Source organism: Pseudorasbora parva, chromosome 5 (genome assembly GCF_024679245.1).
Source record: "Pseudorasbora parva isolate DD20220531a chromosome 5, ASM2467924v1, whole genome shotgun sequence".
Classification (NCBI taxonomy): Eukaryota; Metazoa; Chordata; class Actinopteri; order Cypriniformes; family Gobionidae; genus Pseudorasbora; species Pseudorasbora parva.
Window position 1 is genome coordinate 29,851,616 of NC_090176.1, and position 25,104 is coordinate 29,876,719.

General features: G+C 37.3%; 1 protein-coding gene and 1 long non-coding RNA gene across 3 annotated transcripts in view; one reads left to right on the forward strand and one right to left on the reverse strand.

The window, feature by feature from the left end:
* acvr2aa (activin A receptor type 2Aa) overlaps positions 1-7,087 on the reverse strand; it is a 56,837-nt gene extending 49,750 nt beyond the window's left edge. The window contains exon 1 of one of the 2 annotated variants that reach the window (XM_067443826.1): positions 5,862-7,087. In XM_067443826.1, coding sequence (XP_067299927.1) covers positions 5,862-5,916 — 55 coding nt within the window. In that variant the 5' untranslated portion in view covers positions 5,917-7,087. The remainder of the gene's footprint in view (positions 1-5,861) is intronic. The other variant, XM_067443827.1, reaches the window with a different exon arrangement.
* On the forward strand, positions 6,626-15,826 carry LOC137075374 (uncharacterized). The gene is made up of 3 exons (XR_010905028.1): positions 6,626-6,745; positions 13,097-13,136; positions 13,971-15,826. It is a non-coding gene; the product is annotated as an uncharacterized lncRNA (long non-coding RNA).
* Positions 15,827-25,104: the final 9,278 nt, after the last annotated feature.

Consider the following 25,104-nt stretch of genomic DNA (forward strand, 5'->3'; position numbering starts at 1 on the left):
CTAACGTTTGGTCATGACGTATGTCATGCGCCCTTCACCTGTTTCACACATGGAAATCCGTCAAAATAAATGTGCAGGCCACCTCAGTGCACAACTAAAACTTGTGCATTCGGATTGTGATTTATTCACACCACGGTGAAGGGGAGAGTTTTGTAATCGGGAACTCGCCGCTCATGTGGTCTGTAACGATTGTATGCCTTAAATAAAATGTCATATGCTTGGTATTAGTGTTGTAGTACTCGAGATCAGTCTTGGTCTCGAGACCGGTCTCGAGACCACTTTTTAAAGGTCTTGGTCTCGTCTCGGTATCGACCGCATTTTTACTCGGTCTCGTCTCGGTCTCGGGTGAAGATGACTCGGGATTTTGTCTCAAGACCGGTCAAGACCACAGCTGAAGGGATATAAAGAGCAGAGAACTCCACCCTGCGCGCACTCTCTCTGTCTTCAAAATAAGCACATAAGCTCTCTCTGATACTTCACATATTAATCTAAATCAAAAGTTCAGAAAACCGAATTTGTTGCGCGTTCGTACAACTGATTTGAAGTACCGCTCGGTGTGAATTGCGCTCAAAAAACGTTTGACCAGCTAAACAGCTGACAGCTGACCAAATGACTCATTTGAACCGAATCATTTTAACGACGGTAATAAGAACTGATCTGTTCAACAATGAACTGAACGAATCAGTTTAATCATTTACTCAGAACACCTCAGAAATGAGAACGCAAGTGTGCTTACCCAATTTAGCAAGAGTGGAGAGTAAGATTTATTAGTTTTAACTATCCACAGTATTTCAGCTTATGTATGTTGAATGTGTAGTAAAATAAATAGTCTAAAATTTGGACTGGAGTGAGGTGAAAACAGAACAGTTGTTTGTTAACTAGCTGATCATTTTATTAAATTGTATATAGCAGAAAATGAGGCTATTTGTTAACTGTTAATGCTATTTCTAATATTGATATGATCATATACCAAAACAATTCAACCTGTTGGAACAAAAGAAACATCAAGATAAGAGATCATACATAATATGAGATATAAACATAAGATAATAAAAAATGATTGTTTCGTTGCATTTAAAAAAAAAAATGTGTGTGTGTGTGTAGGTCTGTTAGCCACCACCAAAGACCATTTTTGACCCAGGAAAAACCCTGCACATGTGAGATATTTGTTAAATCAAACTAGTTAATCAAAAAATGCAAGTACAGGGTTTCTTTTCCTTGTTGTTGCACAATAAAGCTGCACAATAACATTTTCAAATTGTAAATGAAAAATATATACATATATACAATAATTTGCTTAAGCAGCATACTAATGCATATCTGTATGATACATATTCCACCTCCTGTTATTCACATTCATTTAAGACATAATGGACTGTGTCTGAGATTAATACCTCATCCAGATTAGCATTCTTAGGGAACTTTAGGTTTTAAAATGGGATTGAGCGCTTTTCACAAAACAAAACTCAAAACTCTGTCAGTGTCAGTTTGGTGTTTGTGTCCACCATAGACTGTAAACAATATGGACACGTCGTCTTCAGTGCCTCCCATTGACGAAAAGTTGTGTTATTTGCTTATAGAAGAAAAAGATTAATTCCGTCAAAGCTGCAATGCCTTTTAATTATTTGATCAAAACTTCTCTCATGGTACACTTACACACCCACACATACGAGAGAAGTGCTAATCATATGCATATTCCACATTTTATCATAAGTGTGGGGACATGCACTGGTCTTGGTCTTGACTCGGTCTCGGCCTGTCTTGGTCTTGGTCTTGACTCGGTCTCGGCCTGTCTTGGTCTTGGTCTTGGTCTTGGTCTCGGCCCTTCAAAGTCTTGGTCTCGTCTTGGTCTCGGTTAAGGTGGTCTTGACTACAACACTACTTGGTATGATGATAAATGCTGGTATAAATAATGGACCAATTCAAATGTTTATGTGCTTTTATTTTAATTTGTTTGAGCAGTGATGAAATATATTGCTCTTATAAATACTTGCCAGCATTTGATAGAAATACAAGTCTAGAAATGCATCCAAATAACAGCAAAGCACAACCGTACGGTGCTCTGCAGTGGTCAAAAATGATTATAAACTGTGAATTTTGAAGTAATATATTCTTGAAAACTCAAGAGATGTGGATTCGGACAGCCATTACATTACCACATGTCCTTGGTGTTTGTCAAAAGCAGTAGGTATCTCGGCCAGGGATTTTTACGCGGGTGGTAGGAGACGGACGGCAATAAAATAACTATAAAATAACCTGGCCCCTGTAACTTAAATGATGGCAATACCTTCCAACCCCCATGAGAAAAAATTACCGTCCGAACAGGGCTTCAGCCAACTCCTTCACCACTAACGGAGCGAGCTGGAAAATCAAACTTTTCCCGATTTTCACCCTGTTGGGGAGGAGGGCCACCAACAAACCTCAGCAAAGTTTGTTCTTGCTCCGGCTTTAACTTCTGGATATTCGGCAGCGGTGTCACAACGGAATGAATGATTTCATTCTCATCTTTCTCCGCCGCTATTACTGAACTACAACTCAAACTAGCGCACGACATCAACATCATCATTCTCGACCACTCCCTCTGTTCGCTGATTGGACCGGTAAAAATTTGTTCAGAAAAAACCTAAGAATACATCGCAGTCCCAGACGTAGTACTGAAGGAAAATGAAAATTGAGCGGAAGTACGTCTGAGGGCAAAGCCAGGCTACATTTATTGTCCATCAACAAATATTTTATAAACATTATTTTTTTACATCATATTTTAATCAGAATTATTGCGTCCCTATTTTATTGTGCTCCTTCAGCTTGGCATGCATGCATGTGGCGGCGCTCTTTCACGGAAGCCTAAAGTTTAGCGGATATTTACTTAGAAGGCTCGTCCTATTCTGACAGCAAAATGGACATATTTGCAGGACTTTAACGTTTTCAGATGGAGAATATACCTGTAAAATATAAGTTATGCACTGAGTAAAGCACCAAATATTTATCCGTCTGTCAGCATGAGTAGCCTCTCTATCTAAGAGCATCTGACAGGGCAAGCTGTTTTAAACTATAGCCTACGGGTTAACTATATCTAACTATATCCATTATTTTGAAGCCCTTAATATAAAGCATGTGTCAATTTGAGGACAAATTGTATTATGCACTTTCCCTGCATCAGCTCACTACGTACTCTTATTTTCAGATGCTTCTGTATCAATCTGCTGTATATCGAGATACACGGTTATTGCCTCATTCCGTATCGTCTCTGAAAAATATATCAATATGTTGTACAAACTCGATATACCGCCCAGCCCTAGGGTTGGGTGCCGAACTCACATCTTTTAAGATTAAATCAATCTGTGCCAAATTTCAATACTTGAGAAGGCATCTGATGATATAGACCAGTGTTTGTGAATTTTAAACAACAAAACAACTATTAAAATATTAATTCTGCATGTCCTGTGTGAATAAATGAATCGCGGAGATGCGTGGTTGCATTTACCACACACACAGAAGCATGTGCTACGGTCACGTGTTTCCATCTCTGCCGTCTGCGGGATATGAATGCGTAAACATAATCTCCAGAGCCACTGAGAGACACTTTATGAGCATTTTACTGTTTCATTTGAGAAAAACATATTATATCCAACACATGAACTCAAAGGATTTCATGGCAACTAGAGATGCACTGATTGCAATTTTTTTGGTCAATTCCGATTTACGATTTTTTGTTAGTGAGATCGGCCAATACCGATTTTTGCCGATTCCGATTTTCTTTCTAAGAACTATAATTGACAGCATATTAATCTTTTTTTAATTATATTACAGTAAACAAACAATGGCAAACAGCAACCAAGGCAGCTCTGGCATAATGTCAATAACAAGTTACCATTGGATTCCAGCCCAGAATTTAACCGGTACCGGTTAACATGTGAAGTTTATAGTTATTATCCATCAGATCTGAAGGACTGCGACCAGCACTCAGAAAGTTAAAACTGTCAGCATGATTATTATTGTTGTTATTAGTAATAATAATACATTTATCTTAGAACAATTTTCAGGTTGTAGGTTTATTACAACTTCAAGGTAATAGGCTTACCAGTGGTTTCAGGCTAATACTTTTTACTTCTTATACTTTTATACTAATGCACTAAGTGTGTTTGCTAACTGCTACTGCTGCTTTCTACAAAATGTAACTCCATGCCAAAACGCGAGTGTGGATTTGTAATGCATCAATACAAGCTACAAGCGTAAGCTTTTCCCTCTAATGCTTTGATTTCAACCAGAGCACAGAGTTCAATCTGATCGCACATTTAATTATTAGACAAGAAATCGAAATGAATAAATAAATAAATAAAAACAATTGCAAGTTATCCTATCAAACGAACATACAAAAAAATCAGTTTGAAAACAATAGCAAATAATACAGCAACGCACCTACTAAGTAAAAAATATATTTATAAAAAAAGCAGTTTCTGTCATTGTGCATTGATAAATCTATTCAATCTACATTAAATAAATTCACAAATTCCTCTTTAAGCTTTCCGTTTCTCGGTTTGCTTTTGGTCAGATGTTGCCAGTTGTGATTTATTTTAAGAGTTGTGGCGTTTAAGGCACAATTTACATTCGGCTGGACAAGCGCTCAGACTTGATTCTCTGAGCAGGCATAAAATCATGCCTGGGCAAAACTTCTGTGAAAGCTTGCATGCAGCACACAAAATCAATTATTTCTGGTATATGATTCTAAACAGTAGCAAGCATGGTCCAAATACAGACAAAACATCCAGTAACATCTTGAAGTAACTCTAATAGGCATTCAGTTGTGTAACACAAGTATACAACACAAATCCATAAACGTGCTTCAAACAACAATCAGGTGCAAGGTTCCTCATGTCACTACAAGCAGGTCTATAATAATTTCTATGCTCGTCCCATTAGTTTACACCGATTCCTCAGAGAGCATGTGCAATGTGACCCACAAGATATGGTTTCCCATGTTATCCATATGCTCCTGAATACGTCAGCCTTTAGACTGATATAAATACAGAAGCGATGTGCTCAAATATAACATTGTATTGATTAATTGTCTCTGTAGCCAAAAGAGTGCAGGGCTGTGTGGGCAAGTGCGATCCAGGATGAGGGATGTAGTGGGAACACATTGTACAATACTTGTGCATTTTTCAATAAAAGCAAAATTCAAACCTTGATCACGGAGTCTGTAAAAAATCATCCAATGTTTGCCTTGCTATTGCTTACATATTCCTGAATAAATATAATCATAAAGATGCACATCAGGCTCATTTAACTTCAGCCATATCTTATCTAATGTTCTCACATTCAAATATAACCTTTGGCCAAGCCGGCATTCTCAAATGATTTCCCCCCCCTTTTTAAACCACTCATATACTAAACGTAACAGTCCTTATCGATGAATAATTAAAAAATAAGAGCTACCAGTAGAGGGGGTTTACATGCAACATATAAAACATGCATGCATGCACGAGGAGCAACAGCCAGCACAAGGATATTGGTCAATATTATATACATACAGTACTTCAATACACTACTAGTGTGTTTTCTAAACTCTACTGAACGGGTCTTCATGTTGGAAACTTGTCAAACCAGTCACTGAAAAAATAAGCTGCACAATCCTGGCAGTAAACGCTGCTCCTTAATGGTGCATGCTCAGATTATATTCAGATGGTGTTATGTAGCTATTTTACGAGAAACCAGTGAATTCGATCTCAATGCGGAGTAACACGAGACACAGCCTCCGGTGGCACATACATACACAGAAAGAAAAAGAAAAAACATGTCATGACACAAACGAACACTCTGCAAAAATTGCATTTAAAGGGGTCACAACATATAATACCCACCTGAGGAGCAGGAGATGAGGAACACTCCAAAAGCGAGCTTTGTTGCAGGTCCCATTTTTTCAATCTTCTGTCTTGTCCTACAAAATCCAAGAGTCTCTGCATTCAAGTTTTCCCACGAACTACTGATCAGCAGTCAGTGAAACACATCCATGTCACTGAGTCAGTGATATATGGCAGTGCACAAATCCAATGGCAGTTTATAGTCCTCCGATTTAGCGACTGGGAAACGGCATCAAAGTGTCCACTAGTGATAGTTCATTCAAAGCAGACGATCTTTTAGAAATAAAGTGATATATGGTTGTCTATGCAGTTTTCCTGACAACCCATTTCAATAACGAGGAAATTCCAACGCGTAACGTTACGAATACTATCTGTACAATGTTGCCCTGTCGCGCGCTCAGAATAAACGAGCCCGTCCAATAAGATCTTTCAGTAAATGGGCCATCTCCCATTTCCAGTGAACAGAACTGGACAACCAATGCATAGAACCCCCCATAAAATATATGTGAAATAATGTTATTAATGCAAAGGAACTGATATTTCAAGCAGAGCAATGTCTTTAAATCACACCCACCTGAAAAGTATATGGCAGAACCCTAAATGCAAGCACATTTACGGGGATAAAAATGGAATTAATATCCCTAAACGATATTTCCACATCACGCTTAATTCGCTTATTTTTCTTTTAAAATATATGTAGTACAAATGATCATATATAAAGAGAAATAAATGGGGTCACGCGCACGATTCAGCGCACGCGCGAGCTCAAGTTGACAGTGAAGGACTTAAATATGGCCAAACGCGCAATATCCACATTTCCTTCGGGTGTTAATGAGTCAAACCTGCAATTACCAACCTTACAAAGCTTTTCCAGAACTGCTAAGGTAGGTAGTTGAAACAAACAGTCGTTTTAAACTAAGACATGTCGACGGATGAATAAAGCTTAGCATGTAACGTTACAGCCTCTGAAATAACTTCATCAGCCCCGTCGGGAATATGACGCTAAAAATTAGACGGAATTGACAGATAACGTCACTAAATGTAATCCTTCAATATGTATTTTCCCGGTGTTCGCAGTCGGTCGACTTTTTCGAGCGGTCAGAACTCAATTTATCGCGATTTCGCTCTCCGTTGCTGTCAGTCACCGTTGGCTTACTGTATTCAAGATGGACGCCCGGGCGGATTGTTTTTGTTTTTTTCTGTCCTCCACTGCCTTTACCCGCCCATTTTTTTACGTAGGCGAGGCACCGCACCGATTGACAAGCGTTTTACCCAATCAGAATCGCATATGTAAATAATTGAAACCAACCACCGTGCTTCACATAAACCCAGCCCTCTCTTATGAGGGGTTTGTATGTGGCAGTAGAATGACGAAGGTAGGCAGTAAACTATTCACTGTATGTTAATAGTAGTGTAGGATACATGTGATGTAACACCCTCTAATTTATAAAAGGTGAATTAAAATGCAGAATTGTCGTTTAATTTATGTTGCACTATATTGGGAAGACTGGGCTAGTTATTTTTTTACATGGGACACGTACACGTAACCAGTTTTATATCTTAAAAACTATAGCCAAGGGGTTGAGTGAGAATTCCAATCACAGAAGTGTGTAATGGCTCTATGCATAGAGCCCTCCATAAAATATATGTAAAAATGTTGTTATTAATGCTAATGGTCTAATATTTCAAGCAGAGCAATGCCTCCAAATCACTCCCACCTGAAAAGGCAGTAGAAGAAGCTAAATGCATGCACATTTATGGGATAAATATTATGGGAACACTTTATTTCTATAAATCCCTTCTAGCATTCTACTAACGATAAGTAACTTTGCAACCCGTCAACTATCAGGTATTATAGTCTGTTGGGGGGACCATCAAAATAAAGTATTTATAAAGATATTAAGGAGACAGTCTCTAAGTAACTATGCAAGTACATGCAAATTATTCTTCTATCCCTAACAGTCTACTTGTACTCTGAGAGTTCATTGACAATGACATGTTATTTATTTTTTTAGATAGATTTAAACACATAAATAAATTGCATTACTAATTACTGAAGTGGTATTATTACCTCTTCAAGAACTGACCTGGACTATCAATATACGCTAGTTTTTGAAGATTGTCTTTTTAAAAATATTTTTACTCTGAACATAGTCATAAAATGCATCATAATTACACAAGTATTATCTAGTTACTCGGCAGTGAAACAATTGTTTATGTCTCAGATACACATTTATGCTGTGATTAGTAATTCATTGGTAATTCTTTATAATTTTTTATAGTTATTAGTTAAAGAGGCCAATCTCATTCAGTACTTATTGATGACCTAATAAAGAACTAAATATTAAACTACTAAACTAACTAATACATTTGATATTACTTACTGATTAGTTAATTGTTTCCATATTAGTTAATAGTAGTAGCCGAAGTGTTAATGTAGTGCTACTCATTTGTCTTGCATTACTTCCTGCATAGTTACCTATTACATATAAACATATTCCCCAAACCAAGTGTCACCCATAATTATTATACAAATTTTGCTGAAAAGCAAAGCTTATAATCTAATTGTTAAGTCTGATGTCACAATTTCTGGGTCCAAATGCTCTAACAACAAATGTGCTAATATAAATTTATGTTGTGCAGTAGTATACTGAAAAATCATAATCCTAACATTTATCTCCATAAATCTCAGTTAGCCAGATAGTGATTAATCTTTTCTGAACCTCTAAACTTTTGGTGTCCAGATCAAAAGTCTGTTAGTCTGGAGACTACACCTTGTCATACATTTGTGTTATAAATTAATACTTCTCATAAACAGTTTTTAAGATCTCACTTGAAGCAGAATAGATGCTTGTACACAGAAAAAGTTTTCAATATGTCACAGGGTGTTCGATGGCCCTTATAACAACTTACCCCATAGTGTGACAATATCCCTGCTATTGACATGGTCAATAACAGTAATAATGTTCAAAAAGCTTTTCTATAGCTAAGACTTTAACCCCTGGTTTCACAGACAGGGCTTACTACAATTCACGTTTGAGCTGTTTTAACTGAAAGCAACTTTCACTGACATATCTTAAAATATGTCAGTGCCATTGTTTTGTCTCGAGATGCACACCGGGCATTTTTTATAAAAGCTACCCTAATTAAACTAAGGTTTAATCATGGCTTAATATAAGCCCTGTCTGTGAAACCATGCATAAGATATTTGCAACAGGAATCATATGAAAAGGAAATTATCACAGAAAGACAAGTAGGTAATGATTAATTCATTGTTTTGCTCATACAAAAAAAATGAAATGCCTACATGGTTAATTAGAAATAATTTGCCATTGTTGTTGTCAGCAATGATAAAGGGAAAAACATTTTCTGGATGTTTCACCTTAATATTGTTGCCTTTAAATAAAAAATTTTTTAAAAAAATATTTTTTACATGAATATACACCCAATGCATTTTTTACAGTCACATTTTGACAGGAAAGTCTGAATTCATAAGAAGTTAAAGTTCACTCATACTTCAATTTGCATTAACTATACAACTAATTTGTACACCTGTGGTAAACAGTTGCTGATTTTAATATGCGTTTGTATACATTTTAAATATTTTGTGGTGTTGTCATGGTCAGGACTGACCATATATGAAGCAGCTTAGTGTATTTTAATTCAATCTAATTTAAAACATTTCTTTTTTATCCAGACATTTAAATGTACTATAACAAATCATCTAGTGGCTTAAGATAGGTACTAACCAGACAATTTTTTAAATAAAAAGCATCATAAATCTACATTACAAGGTCTCCACAGAGGACTGTTCTTAGTGATTTGTGTGCTGCTCTCATTGTAACATAATAGCAACTCCCAACCTGGCCCAATGCAGCCTATGTAATCTGATCCACAAATATTCACACATAATCCTGATGCCCTATTTAACCATAAGCATTTTTTTCATTGCTGCAGTGATCTGAACCTTTGTTGAAGTCTTTCTGTTTCTGATTCAGTGCATGCAGAAAAAAGCTGGAAGTTTTGAGAAGCTAAATGTAAAAAGAGCACTCTGGAGCATACATTTCACAAATTAAATGTCAGTTTTCCACCAACCTGAGGTGACTTTGGAAATATTCAAACTAAGCTATTGTGAAGGTCAAAGACATATGATCAATGACAGTGCCCACCGCACTTTGTCTCCCTCTCCTGATATTTCAAACCCGAGAGAATGCTGAAGAACGCTCTTTTCTACCAACCTCCACACCACCTCTTTCCCTTTTAAAAGAACCAATGCATCTCTATAGATGGATAGATAGTGTACACATCTGTTTTAACATTACTGAAGGCCATGTAAAAAATACATACACTGTAAAAAAATATTGTTTTTTGTTGGTTTAACCTAAAAAAGTAAGTAACCTGGTTGCCTTAATTTTGAGTTTATTGAAATTAAAAATTTGAGTTGATACAATGAAGGAAATGTGTTTAATAAAGAGAAACTCTAAATATTATTGTATCTGAACCACATAAAAAATTATAAATCATGAAAATAGCACTATTTGGCATGTTTCACTGCGTCATCAGAAATAAAACCCACACAATTACCCAATATGCTTACAAAATATTTTAATAATATTTTAATAAAGGTTGTCAAATCTCAAAAAATTTTCATTGTATTAACTCAAAATTTAAATCTCAATGAACTCAAAATTTTAAGGCAACCAGGTAACTTTTTCTAAATAATTTTTTACAGTGTATACTTTTGACAAAAATTACCAAAAATTATATTATTATTATTATTATTATTATTATTATTAACACTAAAAATAACAATAGGGTTTCTGGAGATCTTAAAAAAGTCTGAAAAAGTTAATTCACCCTTACACGAATCAAGGCCTGAAGGCCTTAAACCAGAGCAGAGTTTTACCTTTTTTTTTTTGTAAAGCGAATTAGATGTAATAGAGATTTATTGGAAGTTGTATTTTCCAAACTCTGAATTGTTGCTAATACAAGTCGTTGGGTTTCTCCCTAAAGGACATATTGACACACAGTTTTTCTTTCAGTTTACTCCTTAAATTTCCCTTAGGGTCTTTAGAGGTTTAGTGTACAGTACATGTACAGACTAGAGCATCTTTTCTACCATCCCACCACACTGGCATTGATAGTAGTTCACTTGGCCGTCATCTGCTACGTGCTGATCAACAGGAATTATTTCTCAATTGCTCAAGGCCAGAGCAGTGTTGTCAAGCAATTACAAAGATTCCTTGCCATTGTCACTACCAACCAGGAAACTTCATTGGTCCATATTGTGCAGCTAATGATTTTGAATGTATGGTTTATAATCTAGAATGGAATTACTCTTTTGTGGCCTTTGAGGGACTGTCAACTTGACTGTGAGTGGCTGTTAAGTGTTTATCTTCCCTCCAGCTCATCGTAATTAAGAGCTAGAAAATGGAATTTATCTGCAGCAGCCGTGCGCTCCCATGGAAGGTCATTACAATAACCCATTGAAATGACATTCCCTCACGACACGTGCCATTTTATCGACCTTGTGACACACAGGAACCTCTTTGCTAAGTCAGTCCCAAGCACCGCACAATGCTCGCGTGGATACTTAACACATACTTCTAATGACGTGTTGTCAGCACAGTGTCTCAGTGACAGCATGCACACATGCTCTCTACTGGACCACGAAGAATATTCTGCCTCGTGGGTTGACTGCCGGATTCACATGCCTAACATATCTCTTCCTGTGAGTTCATTAACTTTTAATCAAAGTTCTAAACGTGCTGGGGATTATCCTGATAAATTTCAAAGGGAGAGTGCGAGATGGCAGCACATCTGTCAGTGCTTGTCATACCGGTTGGACCGGGCGTCCTTGGCCGGATGGACATGTGGCTCTTCTGTGTGGCTAATTAACATTTCCCTTGGTGCTTTGTCTGCCACTGCTGCCAATAATTATGCACAACCTACGACCAGGCCCCAATCACAATGGACCTGGTTCTGTGTATTTGTACTAACATCAGGCTAAATCAATGAATTACTGTGTCAAAGATGAAATCAGCCAGATTGCGTATTTGGTGCAAACATAACCCCTGCCTGGAAAATGAGCTCTAAGCCACATTCTTACGTCTTATATTACCTCTTCCTGCTCGTGGCTAAGCGCACAGCCTAAGCGCTGGCAAATCACATTACATCCTGTTCTCTTAAAGCACATTAATGCTGAGCCTTGACACGTGACAAGAATACCCCTATTCATTCACCATAACAGCAAATCAAGGCATCATCTTCCACTTCCCTTTCATTTTCCTTTGATTTAATTATTTTATGGCAGCCTTAACGAGGCCCTATCATTTATCTCTGAAAGCTGTAATCAAGTCTCAAATGCTAAATTACAGCTATTCCGCAGGCCGATGTTCTACAATAATAGCTAGAGAGATCTGAAAACAGTCCTGAAATGTATTCTGGAAAAAAACTGTATGTATGCTTGAGATATCCATGGTGATGATGGTTTAACCATGCATAACATACTGTGGCGTCTCTCAGAGCATAGGGTCTATTCTGTCCCCCCTCTATATTATACAGTAACCTTTAAAAATGCATGCATCTTAGGAAGATGAACTTGCTTTGAAGAACATTTATCATTTCAGCTTTACACTATTGCACGCTCCTAAGGAGTTGAGGAGGTGCTAAGGCCTCGTGTTTTTGTAGGAGCGCTCTGAGCGCATGAAGTTGAAAAAAAATCAACTGAGCCGAAACGCACGCGTACAACGTCATTACACCCCCCCCCCCCAATCGAATGAATGGAGAGGTGGGCTTTCCATTGTGGTGACAGTTACCTTGATTAGACTGACAGCACAGCTGATTTTGGGGTTGCCTAGCAACATAAAATAAAACCCTGCAGCACACTGCTCTTTTCTAAATTAAAAACGTCAACCAAAATAAAGCATTGCAGGTTTGAAAACGCATTATGTCTAAGAGGTCATTAACACGGGACGCTTTTTTTTTTTAGAACGCTATGTCATACGCGAGATAATGCAAGAGACACGAGTGAAACTGTAAAACACGTCCGTCTAGCGTGTTTATAGAAAAACTTTAGAAAAGCAGAGCAGTGGAATGTAAAACGGTTGTGTGTGAACGGCCACTTTGTCTATTTTTGCCTCAGTTTTAGCTCATCTATTGTTTTTGGTTTATTTCCTTTAACGGGAAAAAAACGGTGAAACATTCTTCAAAATATCTTCTTTTATGTCCCACAGAATGAAGTAAGTCATACAGGTTGGGAGCATCATTAGGGTGGTGAGTAAATATGCGAGTCATTTTTAGTGAACTATCCCTATATTCTCAGTAAACAAGTCTAAATATCTTGAATATATTTTGCCCTTCAAGTTTATTTATTTAATTTTAAAGATGTTTACTAGATTTATTGCAGTATTTCAGTTTTACAACACATCAAAATAAACCATCAGACAATTATAGGCTCATTTCACCATTTCAGTGACTCTTTTCTATGCATCTTTAATGTTACGATATAAACATAAAAGGATATGCAGCAAACACAAGGCAATGGCAGAGCTAATTTACCAATATTATTAGATGAAACAAGTGCTGTTATTGCATACTACTACTAGTAGAGATTAACGCATGCATGAAACAGATTTGTTTTAAGGCAGAGGCTTAAGGTTGAGTGTAACTGTCTCAGATACTAAAGGTGACTGGAGATTACCTGAGTGACCCAGGCCAAAATGACACATGCCCAATTAGCTTTAATCTCACTAATGTAGTGCTGTGCATGTGCCTGCATGTGAGGCAGAAAGAGAGAGGGTCAACATGTTAAAAACTGTAACAGAATAAATAAAACCTAAACATATCAACTCAATCTTCCAATCCTTGGCTATGGCATTAATATGCCGCCGGGTTGCAGACTGAAATGGGTATTTCAGTTGAAAGCAGTGTTTCATGCTTTTCATGATCTGACTGCCATCCTGTTTTTTCAAATATCACTGACCTTGTCATTGTCCTGCTGTCTATGTCAGGCTACAGTGCTGTATATAAATCTGAAAAGCATATGGAAAAGCTGGTGCCTTACAGCAAACACGTAATAAGCAGAAAGAGCTCTTAATTATTTTTCAGTTCCTTAGATGGAATCAGTGCCTCTGGGCCACAGACACAAGAGGAGGAATAAATGACTTTCCCCTTGAGGATGAAGCGGCTCATGAAAAGGTAGGAAAATAGTCACAGCATATGGTGAAATAAGAGCACGCACGCCCCACAGTTTGACTTTACGTACTTCACATTACATGCTGCCTGTCTGTTTTTGGTTTCAGAGCTCATATTGTGCCATAGAGACCCGTGGCTTATTGGTTAGGACATGCTTTAGCACATTGAGCCATGGTGGGTTCAATGTGATGTGAGTTTCCTCACACATTTAAATTTAACCTTCTTCATTAATTTGTCTTTGTATCAATAAAAATCCATGAAACTGTACTGGTACCTTGCATTCACCCCAATAGTGCCCTGCAAAGTGCTTGTCACAAGGTATTTGGCTGTCATAACTGAAGTTTCAAATCGCAGGAAGCATATATTTTCAGTCAGGGCTGCGTTTCCCAAAAGTATTGTGAGCTAAGTTGATCGTATAGAGACCATTGGTGACAATGATTTTACGATCTAGGCTTACAATGCTTTAGGGAAACGCAGCCCTATAGGCGACAAAAGTAAGGGTGTGATCATATTTGCAATATTTCGATGGAAAAAAGATCCATTGTCTATGGTCACTGATAGTGAAGTGATGAAGCAACACTTTCACAGTAGTCATGTTCAAACCAAGCGGCAACCTCCCGTGATCTCTCTTGAAGCCAATACGGAAGTAATGTAAACTGCAATTCCTCAACTGGCCACTAGGGACAGGCTCCAGAAGGGAGCAGAATCTCATTGAGCCCCATGTTAAAATTCTCAACTTTAAAGCAGAAAAAATCATGTTTACAGCCTGGTACAAATTGTGGTTTTGGCTTATAAGGCTAATTTTGATCCTTATGACAACTCTGAGGGGGGTGATTTTTTTTATAACTCATTCGTTTACGTTATATAAAGCCTTAAGATTTTGCATAATTAAGGGCGTGGTTACAAGGGGATAGCCATTTATCCGCCGTCTATAGTTATTGCGTCACCTCAGCTCCGCACACATCCCGCCTTTTTGCCCATTTTCTGTTATCCGGGAGTGACACGCGTTGACTCGCTCACAAGATGGCAACGCCCAGCTCGCCCGTACTTTAAGCTTCAGAACGGCTTATCAGAATCCTATGGGTGACGTCACGGACACTACGTCCATATTTTTTTACAGTCTATGGTTCAAACCAACCAGTTTTCTGTTGGTCAAGGGGGCAAATTCGTGTGACCAACTTGAACCCGTTGCAAAATCTTTCACCCGCACACAAATTTTCTGATCATGTGGATTCCTGTTAAAATAACTTTTTCTCCCACTAAAATTTGCAGAACAATGGTAAAATGTGACCACAACTTTGCGTACATATTTTATAATTTATCCAAATCACAATTATCATCATAATAAATGTCAAAAATATCAACAATCACCTGCACAAGTACAAAACTCGGACGCCAGGATCCTGACTGGGGACCTGGACATGTAGTCACATCACTATTTTGAGGTCCTTGAACTGGCTTGCGGTTAGGTGACATTAAACGCTGACATGGCTTGGCCCCACATTATTTATCACGAGTTATTCATTTCTTACATTCCAAATCATAGACTCTGCTCTTCACAATCTAATTTGTTGGCTGTCCCTCAAACCCACTTATGATCTATAGGCGACAGGGCTTTTTCTTCCTATGCTCCTATCCATTGGAACTCTCTTCCTCCTGAACTATAGGGAAGCTCAACTTATGATGCAGAGAGTTACTTAAGAGTTGTTTGCTTGTTGACTTTTGTTCTATTTTATTGCCTGGGTTTTTAATTTACCCCCCCCCCCCCTTTTTTTTTTTTAATTGATGCATTGATTATCTTGTGTGCAGCACTTTGGAGCCTTAAAGGTGCAAAAGTTATTATTATTATTTATTACAATTTTGTGGTTTCAAATATGACAAAATATTTCAATTTAAATATATTATAATATGTAATATGTACATTTAAATAAACTAAATGATTGTAATATATACAGTATGTAAAAATTATTGCAATGATTTTTGCCATCATTTACATCATTGTTTGATGCCATTCAAATTGAACAACTTTAATCAAGTGAACTTCTAAAGATGTCCTCGTATGAATGTTTAGGGAGCAAAGAAGGGACCCCACAGATTATGTTTGTATCATTTTTTTAAACTGCTTTGTGTTTCATTCCCTGATGGTTCGGTTTGTCCGTGGCTGAAATGAAAAGCTAGTGGCCGATGCCAAGTGGGGTTTCATCCAAAGACTGGCAGCTTGGCTGGGCAGAGACTGATGGAGCCATAGTGATAAATTCCTCACAGCACGAATGCGTCTGTCACTAGACATGCTGTTCCACTGGACATCTTCACTTCATTGTTATCTTGACCACTACTGACAAACAGTGAAGCACTGAAACATTTGTTTAATAAGAGCCGAGGCATAATTGATTTTCCATGTATGTGACGGTATTTTCACTTTGGCACTGCTGCCCTAATATAATCATTTATTTATTTAAAAAATATATATTCTCTAATGGTCCCCCCAATTATATAATAGCATGCAATCATTGTATCAGCTATCACAGCATGTCAGTTGAACCATGGTAGCTTAAGATTTTTGTAAAATGTTTTCCTGATAAACAGCTCACATTGGGAATCAAAATGGCTTTGACAGCATGACTTTCAAGGAAAGCTTGCATGATCTAGCCTTGCTCTAAAGGTTGTGAGCTGCCCCCTGCTGTGGTGTCGCCCCACACCTGGGCATACCGGCAGGGGGTCACTTTTGTGTTTGTCTTTACCTGGTGGTTGTGGGGTTGAAGGCTGTATTATGACTACATGACCTGAGAAAACGTTCCTGGCTGTGCCTCTTGACATCCACTAGACCCAACACAGCTAAACACTTCAGACACTCAAGCGTTCTGCCCTCATCTTCACTATTTCAACTCTTCGAGAGGGATGAAAAAAACATTGGAACATTTTCAGACATAGACATATAGCACATATAGAGCTGCCATTCAATTAAAAATAAAAATTGATTAATAACATATTACATTTATTTAGCAGACACTTTCAACCAAAGTGGCTTACAATTAATATGCTGATAAATTAAACTATTATTTGCAGTTAATGTGTGTAATGATTAAAAGCATTTTTAACTATGTGTATATTATTAGCATATTATATCATTGTGCTAAATTAAATGTTCAAATTGACAACCCTATACACTACATGCAGTGTACTACACAAAAATTGAAGTAGTAACAGGTAAGGTTGTAACAAAAGGATGTCTGTGGATATTAAACAGGATGTGGGTAGGGAAATGGAAAGTATATTAATATCTAGGTCAGCATCTGTGGAGTTCAAGTGGGAAGTTAGATGTTTCTTGAAAACATGAGCAGTATAGAGACCAGCATGCTGTGAGATTATTGTATTCATACATTTATTGCCGGGGCTTTCTTTTAAAATCACAACCCCTTCATAATGAGCACTAATGTTGCATTATGGGTTATAAAAGTGTCATGGCACCTCATGACTCAAATGTGGTCATAAAGGTTTCTTTAGTGAATATTCGGCGCAGAACCTCAAATTTTGAGCGTTCTAAAAAGCAAAGGATTTTATTTTACACGCAAACAGTAATTTACATACTTTCTCCAGCATGTGATGGCTAATAACCAGACTCAGATTTTTGCGCATTGAATGTGGTAAATTGTGTTAAAGGGAGAGAGTATACACTCTTATTGATAGCTGAAAGCATTTCAACACACAAACATGTAGTAGAACTTTGTAAAACACCAATGTTTCAATTCCATGTAAATCTGCAGTTTTGTGAGCACAGATTCCATGCGGACCTGCTAATGACCTTCAAAAGCACAGCACAGATGGTACTGCACATCCCCCCAATACAGCACTGCTGCAGTCTTCACACTGCACATTTAAAACATCAGAAAAGAAAGAGCGTGTGAAATACTCATTGTACAAGAAAGGAAGAATACATTAGGAATCTGTGAAAAAGTAAGCTTAGCGAGCCGTTGAGGGCTTGGACTTTCGGTTTTATCACACATTAAAGAGTATAAACAAAGGTAAACTTTTGAAAATGCCACATATGTCAGAGCTGACACGTATAGCGGATGACACCAGAGTAAACTCTTCAGGAACATGTTGTTTACCCTCCTTCACCTTGATCGTTGTTTAGCTTTCTGACCTCATTCCACGTCTTGTTGTCCCCACATTTCGTCTTGCCCTTTTCTGTAATTATTATATCTACTGTCTGTGAGCGAATCTCCCTGCTGTTTTTTATCATCTTTCTTGCCTTTTTTTAATTATTTATATAGATTAATTTGCAGTGAAATGTGGTAGCGATGGCCGAGCAGAGCTGGTTCTGCGTGGGCACTTCACTAATAGCCTCTCTCTTGCAATTAAAAAACCACTTCATTTGATCTCCCTCAGTTATTGTAATCTACATGTCGTGAGGAGAGAACCACGTCTGAATGGCTGGAAAATGGCTGTCCTTCACTGCTCTTCCTCTTGGGTCTGTACATTTTAAACTGGGCACAAAATGAACATGATCTTCAGACAAAATGTATTCATTTTACAAGGTGAAAATTTTGAATGAATTTTTGTGATGTGATTCATTCGGAAATGTATGATTTTTTTATATAGAAGAAGTTAGCCATAAACAGGTCCACCCTTGGCCATAAGCAGATGATACAAATTAATCAGAATTAGTCAACAATTTGCCAAAAACATAAAATAGTTATGAATTGCCTATATGGCAATATGAAGAGCATATTGGTGTCATCAGAGTGGATTATGTTTTTTCAAGCAATGGAGTTTTCAAGTAAAAAAGTCATACTTGAATAATTATCTTATTAATATCAAAGTGGGGGTATCATGAGAACGGTTAACCAAGATCCATTAATGTCCATACACTCTAAAAATGCTGGGTTGTTTTAACCCAATGTTAGGTCAAATATGGACTAACCCAGCAATTGGGTTGTTTTAACCCAGCGATTGGGTTGTTTTAATCCCACGGTTCGGTTAAATATTTGCTTAAGACAACCCAATCGCTGGGTTAAAACAACCCAACTGCTGGGTTAGTCCATATTTGACCCAACATTGGGTTGTTTTTAATTTTTTAAAGTGTAGCACAAATGCTGTAGGGCGAGTTACATGCAAAAGTTTATTCAAATCATTAACTGTATGAGCAATCATAATTTCTGCTAATTACATACGGGCATGTTTCGACTTAACTGTTTGAATGTGCACGTACTGTATAGCTCTGGGGAAATCTGGCAGTTATTCACCTTCCTGTGATGGATTCAATCTCTGCTGAATTTCCAGTCATATGTACTTACAGGAAAATGCCAAATTCTTGGAGGGCAAAAAGAGATTGCTCAACTCATTCACATTGCTGTACAGAATGCTTCTTGAGATGCCACACATGAATTTGAAAGCACAATCAAACCTGCTGTTTTCAATCTGAATAAATGTTGGATACTACAAATGATCGCTAAGAAAATAAGGAAGCTTGTCGGTTTACCAATAGTGCTGAGTTGATGCCAAGCAGTGCGCAAATGTGCGCTTTTGGACTGTATCCTCAAAACGCAGATACTTTTGCCTCAGGCCAACCTGATCGTGTCTCTCCAGAGGAATGTTCTGGCCTGAATCCCCATGCTACTCCTGTCCTCAGCTGAACCCAGTTACCAAATCGGCTATACTCTTACTCGCATAAACACACTTCTGAGAAACTTGTCCTGGCAGGCTCTCCTGATGTCTCTCTCAAGCGTGGCCAGCATCAGAGTCTCTTTAATCTCGGCCCATCGATCAACCAGCACTTTAGTGCTGATAAAAGAGCCATTTCTCAAGTTCCTGCTGATCTCCTCCCCTCCTGCCGAAGTAGTTTTGTCCAAGGTAGTGGTTCTAAATCATACTGAATGTATCAAAGTGCTCCATGTGAGAGCAAGTGCCAAGGGGGAATGGTGGGGTTGACAGGCTTCAACCATTTCAGCCATAGGTTGAAAAAGATATTGTTCAATATGTCAGCTTTAGAAAATCGCATATGCCTCCGCTGTGTTGATTCATTTAAGTTGTCGCTGTCAGCCGTGGCCACATTCTGGAAAAGTGATATTGTCATGTCTGAAGGGATGCCAGATGGGTTTCAATTCCCTGTAGTGGCCCAACGCAGCCTGTTTTTCTCAAATTCACACCTGTTTTATTTAAATGAAAGAATTCACTGTGAAAAACATACCAAAATGAAAAAAAAAAAAAAAGATTATAAAATGCTGCAGTCAGAAACTATAGGGGGTAAAGTCTTAAGTCTCTTTTAGTGGCCTGGTGACCGGGAGGGGAGACCTCCTGGGAGTTTGGTTCACTTAGTTTTGTCACAGCCATTAAATATAAACTAGTGGGAACGTGATAATATGTTCACTGAAAACCCTAATAAGTTGATTCAAACTCGTTCCCTCAATTTAATTGAGTAATGGAGTCTCCCAAAACTTGTATATTTAAGTTCACTTAACTTGGTGCTCACGTTCACTCTACTTTAATTGCTAAGTTCACCCAACTGGATACACAGTACAGTACACCATGCTGGGTACAACCAATCAAAACTTCCCCATGGGTCCCACCATGCATTGCGACATGAATAAATTATGCATCGAAATTGCGACTCATTTTCTTTGATTCTTACTATTTTCTTTTACTTTTGCTCTTTTCTTCTGATGTTTTTGTAGCTTGTTTTATGTTCAGAGTTGATCTGTTAATTGGAATAATTTAATAATTTTTTTGGGATTGTCACCATAGTAGAGATTTATACGCAGATTCTTCATGTCTGTGTGTGTCTAACTAATGCCGTATATATATATATATATATATATATATTAAAAGTTCAATTACCATAACAGTGAAAGATCTCATGGTTATTATTAATAATTCTTCAAAACTATTATTAATCACTTCAACAAGCAGAGCATTGGACTCTGTATTAGATTATGGATTCTGTCATTACATGATGATGTTATTTTCATCAATGAATAAACAGCATCACATGATGATATTTTCTCTTGACTTTGTGTTCCACAACAAATGTGTCTCACAAACATAGAGCAGCCTGAGAAACACTAATATTACACAGTCAAGGGTCAAGGGCCCAACTAAAGCAATAACTCATCTCCATCATGGTGACTTCCAATGAAACTATTATTTTCATTAAAACAGAAATAAAGTCAATCTGGTTAGTTATACATTAGTTCACATATTATTGTTGGGTTTAGTAACTTACGAATCTTAATTTGAATCAGCAACAGACAAGGCCGCCTTTTTAAATGTCCTCCAATCAGTGAATTAGTTCTTGTTAAGGGGGGGGGGGGGGGGGGTTAAAAGCTTTTTACACTGTTAAAGACTTGGATTCCCATCCTAAACATAGACAAAGTTTCAAAAACTAATGTTGGATGTTTGATGGAGTATTTCTGTGTTAAAAATACTCCTTCCGGTTTCTCACAAGTTTCGGAGAGTTTTTTTCGAGTATGGGTCGGCTTGACGTTAATAGACCGGAAGGTCCTTGTATGGGCCGTACGGGCTCTTCTCCCAGTAGGGTGCGCGCGCGTGACTAGAGCGAGAGAGGAAATGCACGGCCGTAAACACTGCTCTCAGCTGCAGATCCAGTCGTCCGTGAACACTAATGTCAGTTATAGTCCGCGCCGCGCTCCACTTCATTCCTCCACTTTGACATTAAGCGACTTAAACGCTTCAGCACAGCATTCCGGGAAGGCAGCGCTGCATTTGAACCGATTTGAACGCAGAAATGCTTCAGTCGCATCGCAAAGTGGATCTCCACACTCCAAGAAGTGTGTTTTGAGGGAGCAGTCCCAGCGATAAAGGTTCGGTCCTGCTTTGGAAGCAGCCGGTGAGTAAAACTGCTTCAAATGTCTGTGCTGTTGCTTATCGTCGCGTATGTAAACATCAGTAAACGACACGATCGCGTGCTTCGTCATTCAAATGCGCTAACGGACTTCATTGCTGTTCTCTGTTGTATAACGTTACACTAGTCTGACGTGAAAAAACCGTTTTGCTTGCTACTAAGGTTTGGTCGCATACAATAGTCCATAAACCGAATCATGTCCTCATAAACTGCGAGTAAACACACTCAAATGTTGACAGGACACTAAATACAGTACATACCACAGAGACGGACGTCCTGCTGTTGCTGTTTCTCCTGTTCAATTTATTTCAGCCTCTGAATTAGATTCTGGATCATATATCTATCAGCTGAGATCGATAGCAAGGGTTTCTCCACGCTTGAGGACGTCACCGCTTTGAGCATTCGTCATTCTTTAGCTCCGCCCACACGATACGCCTCCAGGCGCTCGGTTTTTTTCCGGAAAGACTCGGTACAGCCCATATTTCTTTTACAAATATAATAAAACTAAAGACTTTTCGGAGATATGAAGGATGCAATACTTCTCTATAGATACTCAAGATTGACACGAGATTAACTGAAACTGAGTGTTTCACCCCCCCTTTAAGTTTATGTATTTTGTAGGTTAATAAGTTATACTAACTTATATTTGTGAGTTTCTGGACTAAACTAGTAATATTAAGTCAAGATTACTTGATTTGTTTAAGTAAAGAGAACATTAGGGTTTACAAGGTTGTGGCCATGAGATATTAACTTGTGGGAATGTGATAAAACATGGCCATGTGGTCATTTTGTAGTAGCCTTGCGACGTAAAGTCATGTTGAGAGAACAATATATTTTTCTCGACTTCATATGTTGAGGAAACGACATCTATTTCTCATGGCCACGAGGTAAATGCGTAAACAACCTGCGCGACCATAGCAACCCCGAATTATATGAATAGGCCTATGTGCTTTGCTTTTAATGATACTGTATTATTATCTTTGTTTTTGGTTTTCCATGTTAGTGAAGCTAGTTAACCAGAGTCAGTTGCAGTTGATGTATATACTGTGAAAATTATTTAGAAAAAAAGTTACCTGGTTGCCTTAAAATTTTGAGCCAATACAATGAACATTTTTTGAGATTCGACAACCTTTGTTAAAATATTATTAAAAGATTTTGTAAGCATATTGAGTAATTGTGTGTGTTTTAATTCTGATGATGCAGTGAAACATGCCAAATATTGCTATATTTTCATGATTTATCAAATTTTTTATGTGGTTCTGATACATAAATATTTTGAGTTTCTATTTATTAAACAAATTCCCTTCATTGTATTAACTCACATTTTTAATTTCAATAAACTCAAAATTTTAAGACAACCATATATGCATATATATATATATATATATATATATATATATATATATATATATATATATATATATATATATATATATATATATATATATATATATTCAGACAAACTCTTATATGTTTAAATATAAATATGTTTAATCATTACATATTTTTAATAAAAACATGTGTCATGTAGTATATTTTCTTGCATAAAATTTGTATTTATTAATATTAAAATTTTATATTAAATATTTTTAAAACAATTAATAATTCTTATGAAAAAAAATTCCCCATCTTTTATCTCTAGTATTCAATAAAAAAAATATATTCTGAAAAATATTCTAATACTAAAAATGGAAAAATCCTAATGTATTAAAAACTAATGCTGATAGTAGATTAAGATTTTTTTTTGTGCAAATTTTTTTCCTGATAAGCAGAATTATAAGAATGCAAAAAGCTCACCAGAGATCAGCACTATTTTGAGATTTTTTTATACTGTATTCAAAAACTGCAAAATACAAGAACCGTACTGACAGCTGATTCCATCTGAAACAATAGAAATCTTTGTATAGTTTGAAATATGCTGTATGCCTGCCCAGTTGTCCCTGAAAATGACACATTGGAAACAACTTTGGGGTGCATTTTAATTGCTTGTCTGCGTGGTAATGATTTTGAATAATGAGTCAACAGTTATGAATAATGTGATTTGCCAGAGGACATCAATGCAAAGTCAGTTACCAGACCCGAAAAAAGGGAAAAAAATTCAATTGTCAGATTTATTGGTGTTTTGTTTTGTTTCTTGGCAGAAGAACAAGCACTTCGCTGTAAGCTCGTCAGACAATGAAACGTTGGCATTGACGATTACAACAGAATCTTGGAGCAGATGCTGTGAAATCAAGGCTTGTTCTCATGAGCTCTGCAAGTTATGTGAAATCTGATGTTATAACCTAAAGCAAGGGGGCCATTTTAGTTTGTAAAAATTATTTTGCCTCGAAAAAAAAAAAAAAATCAATTTTTTTTTTTTTTTTTGACAATCAACATTATGGCATGTTAAGCCAGAACTTAACTTCTCTTGAACCCGGAAGTCTCCTTTAATGATTCGATTCTGCCCTGTAACCACATATAATCCCTTCTAGAGAGATAAAGTCCTCAATTCTGCACAGCTCTTTATCCCGAGGGGACCGACAGCGCGGACGACACACTGACAGCTCCTTATGTCATGGGTAAACACTTATTCCGTGGCAGGCTTTTTGATGCCTGTCTCTTTTTACAAGAGCCTCTGATATCAGATTCTCACTGCGCTTGAGATCAAACACGCAGACCAGGAGACGAGATGGCGTCTGCACATTATTTGTAGATAAAATCCTGATCAGAGATGCAAATGAAACTTGAGCTTGGGGCCTGTGTTCCTGGCTGCTGAAGCTGTCTGCAGTAAATGTGGTGATATATGGTTTATGAGGATGACTCCAGGGTATTTTGGGATGTACAGAAACCCTTCAGATCAACCAGAAGCTTCTGTTATCAGATATCACTTGAATTTTCTCATTGCACTGACTGAACATGCATCATCTGACGAAGATGAGTAGTCGTGTTTTATTTAATTTTTATCATAATATTTATACAATATATCAGAGTTAGGCTGTGTTACTAAGAAAAAATCTTAAACAGTTTCTAGGTCAGGAGATTTATATTTTTCTCTGAATCAAATTATGGCTTCAAACAAACGTACTAATAAAGAAAAAATGAAAGAAAAGAGTTACAATAAACTAGAGTAATTATATTTTAGATACTACATTGACAGTTAACTCCAGTTTACACCAAGAACAATAACTATAAAGATAACTACATTAT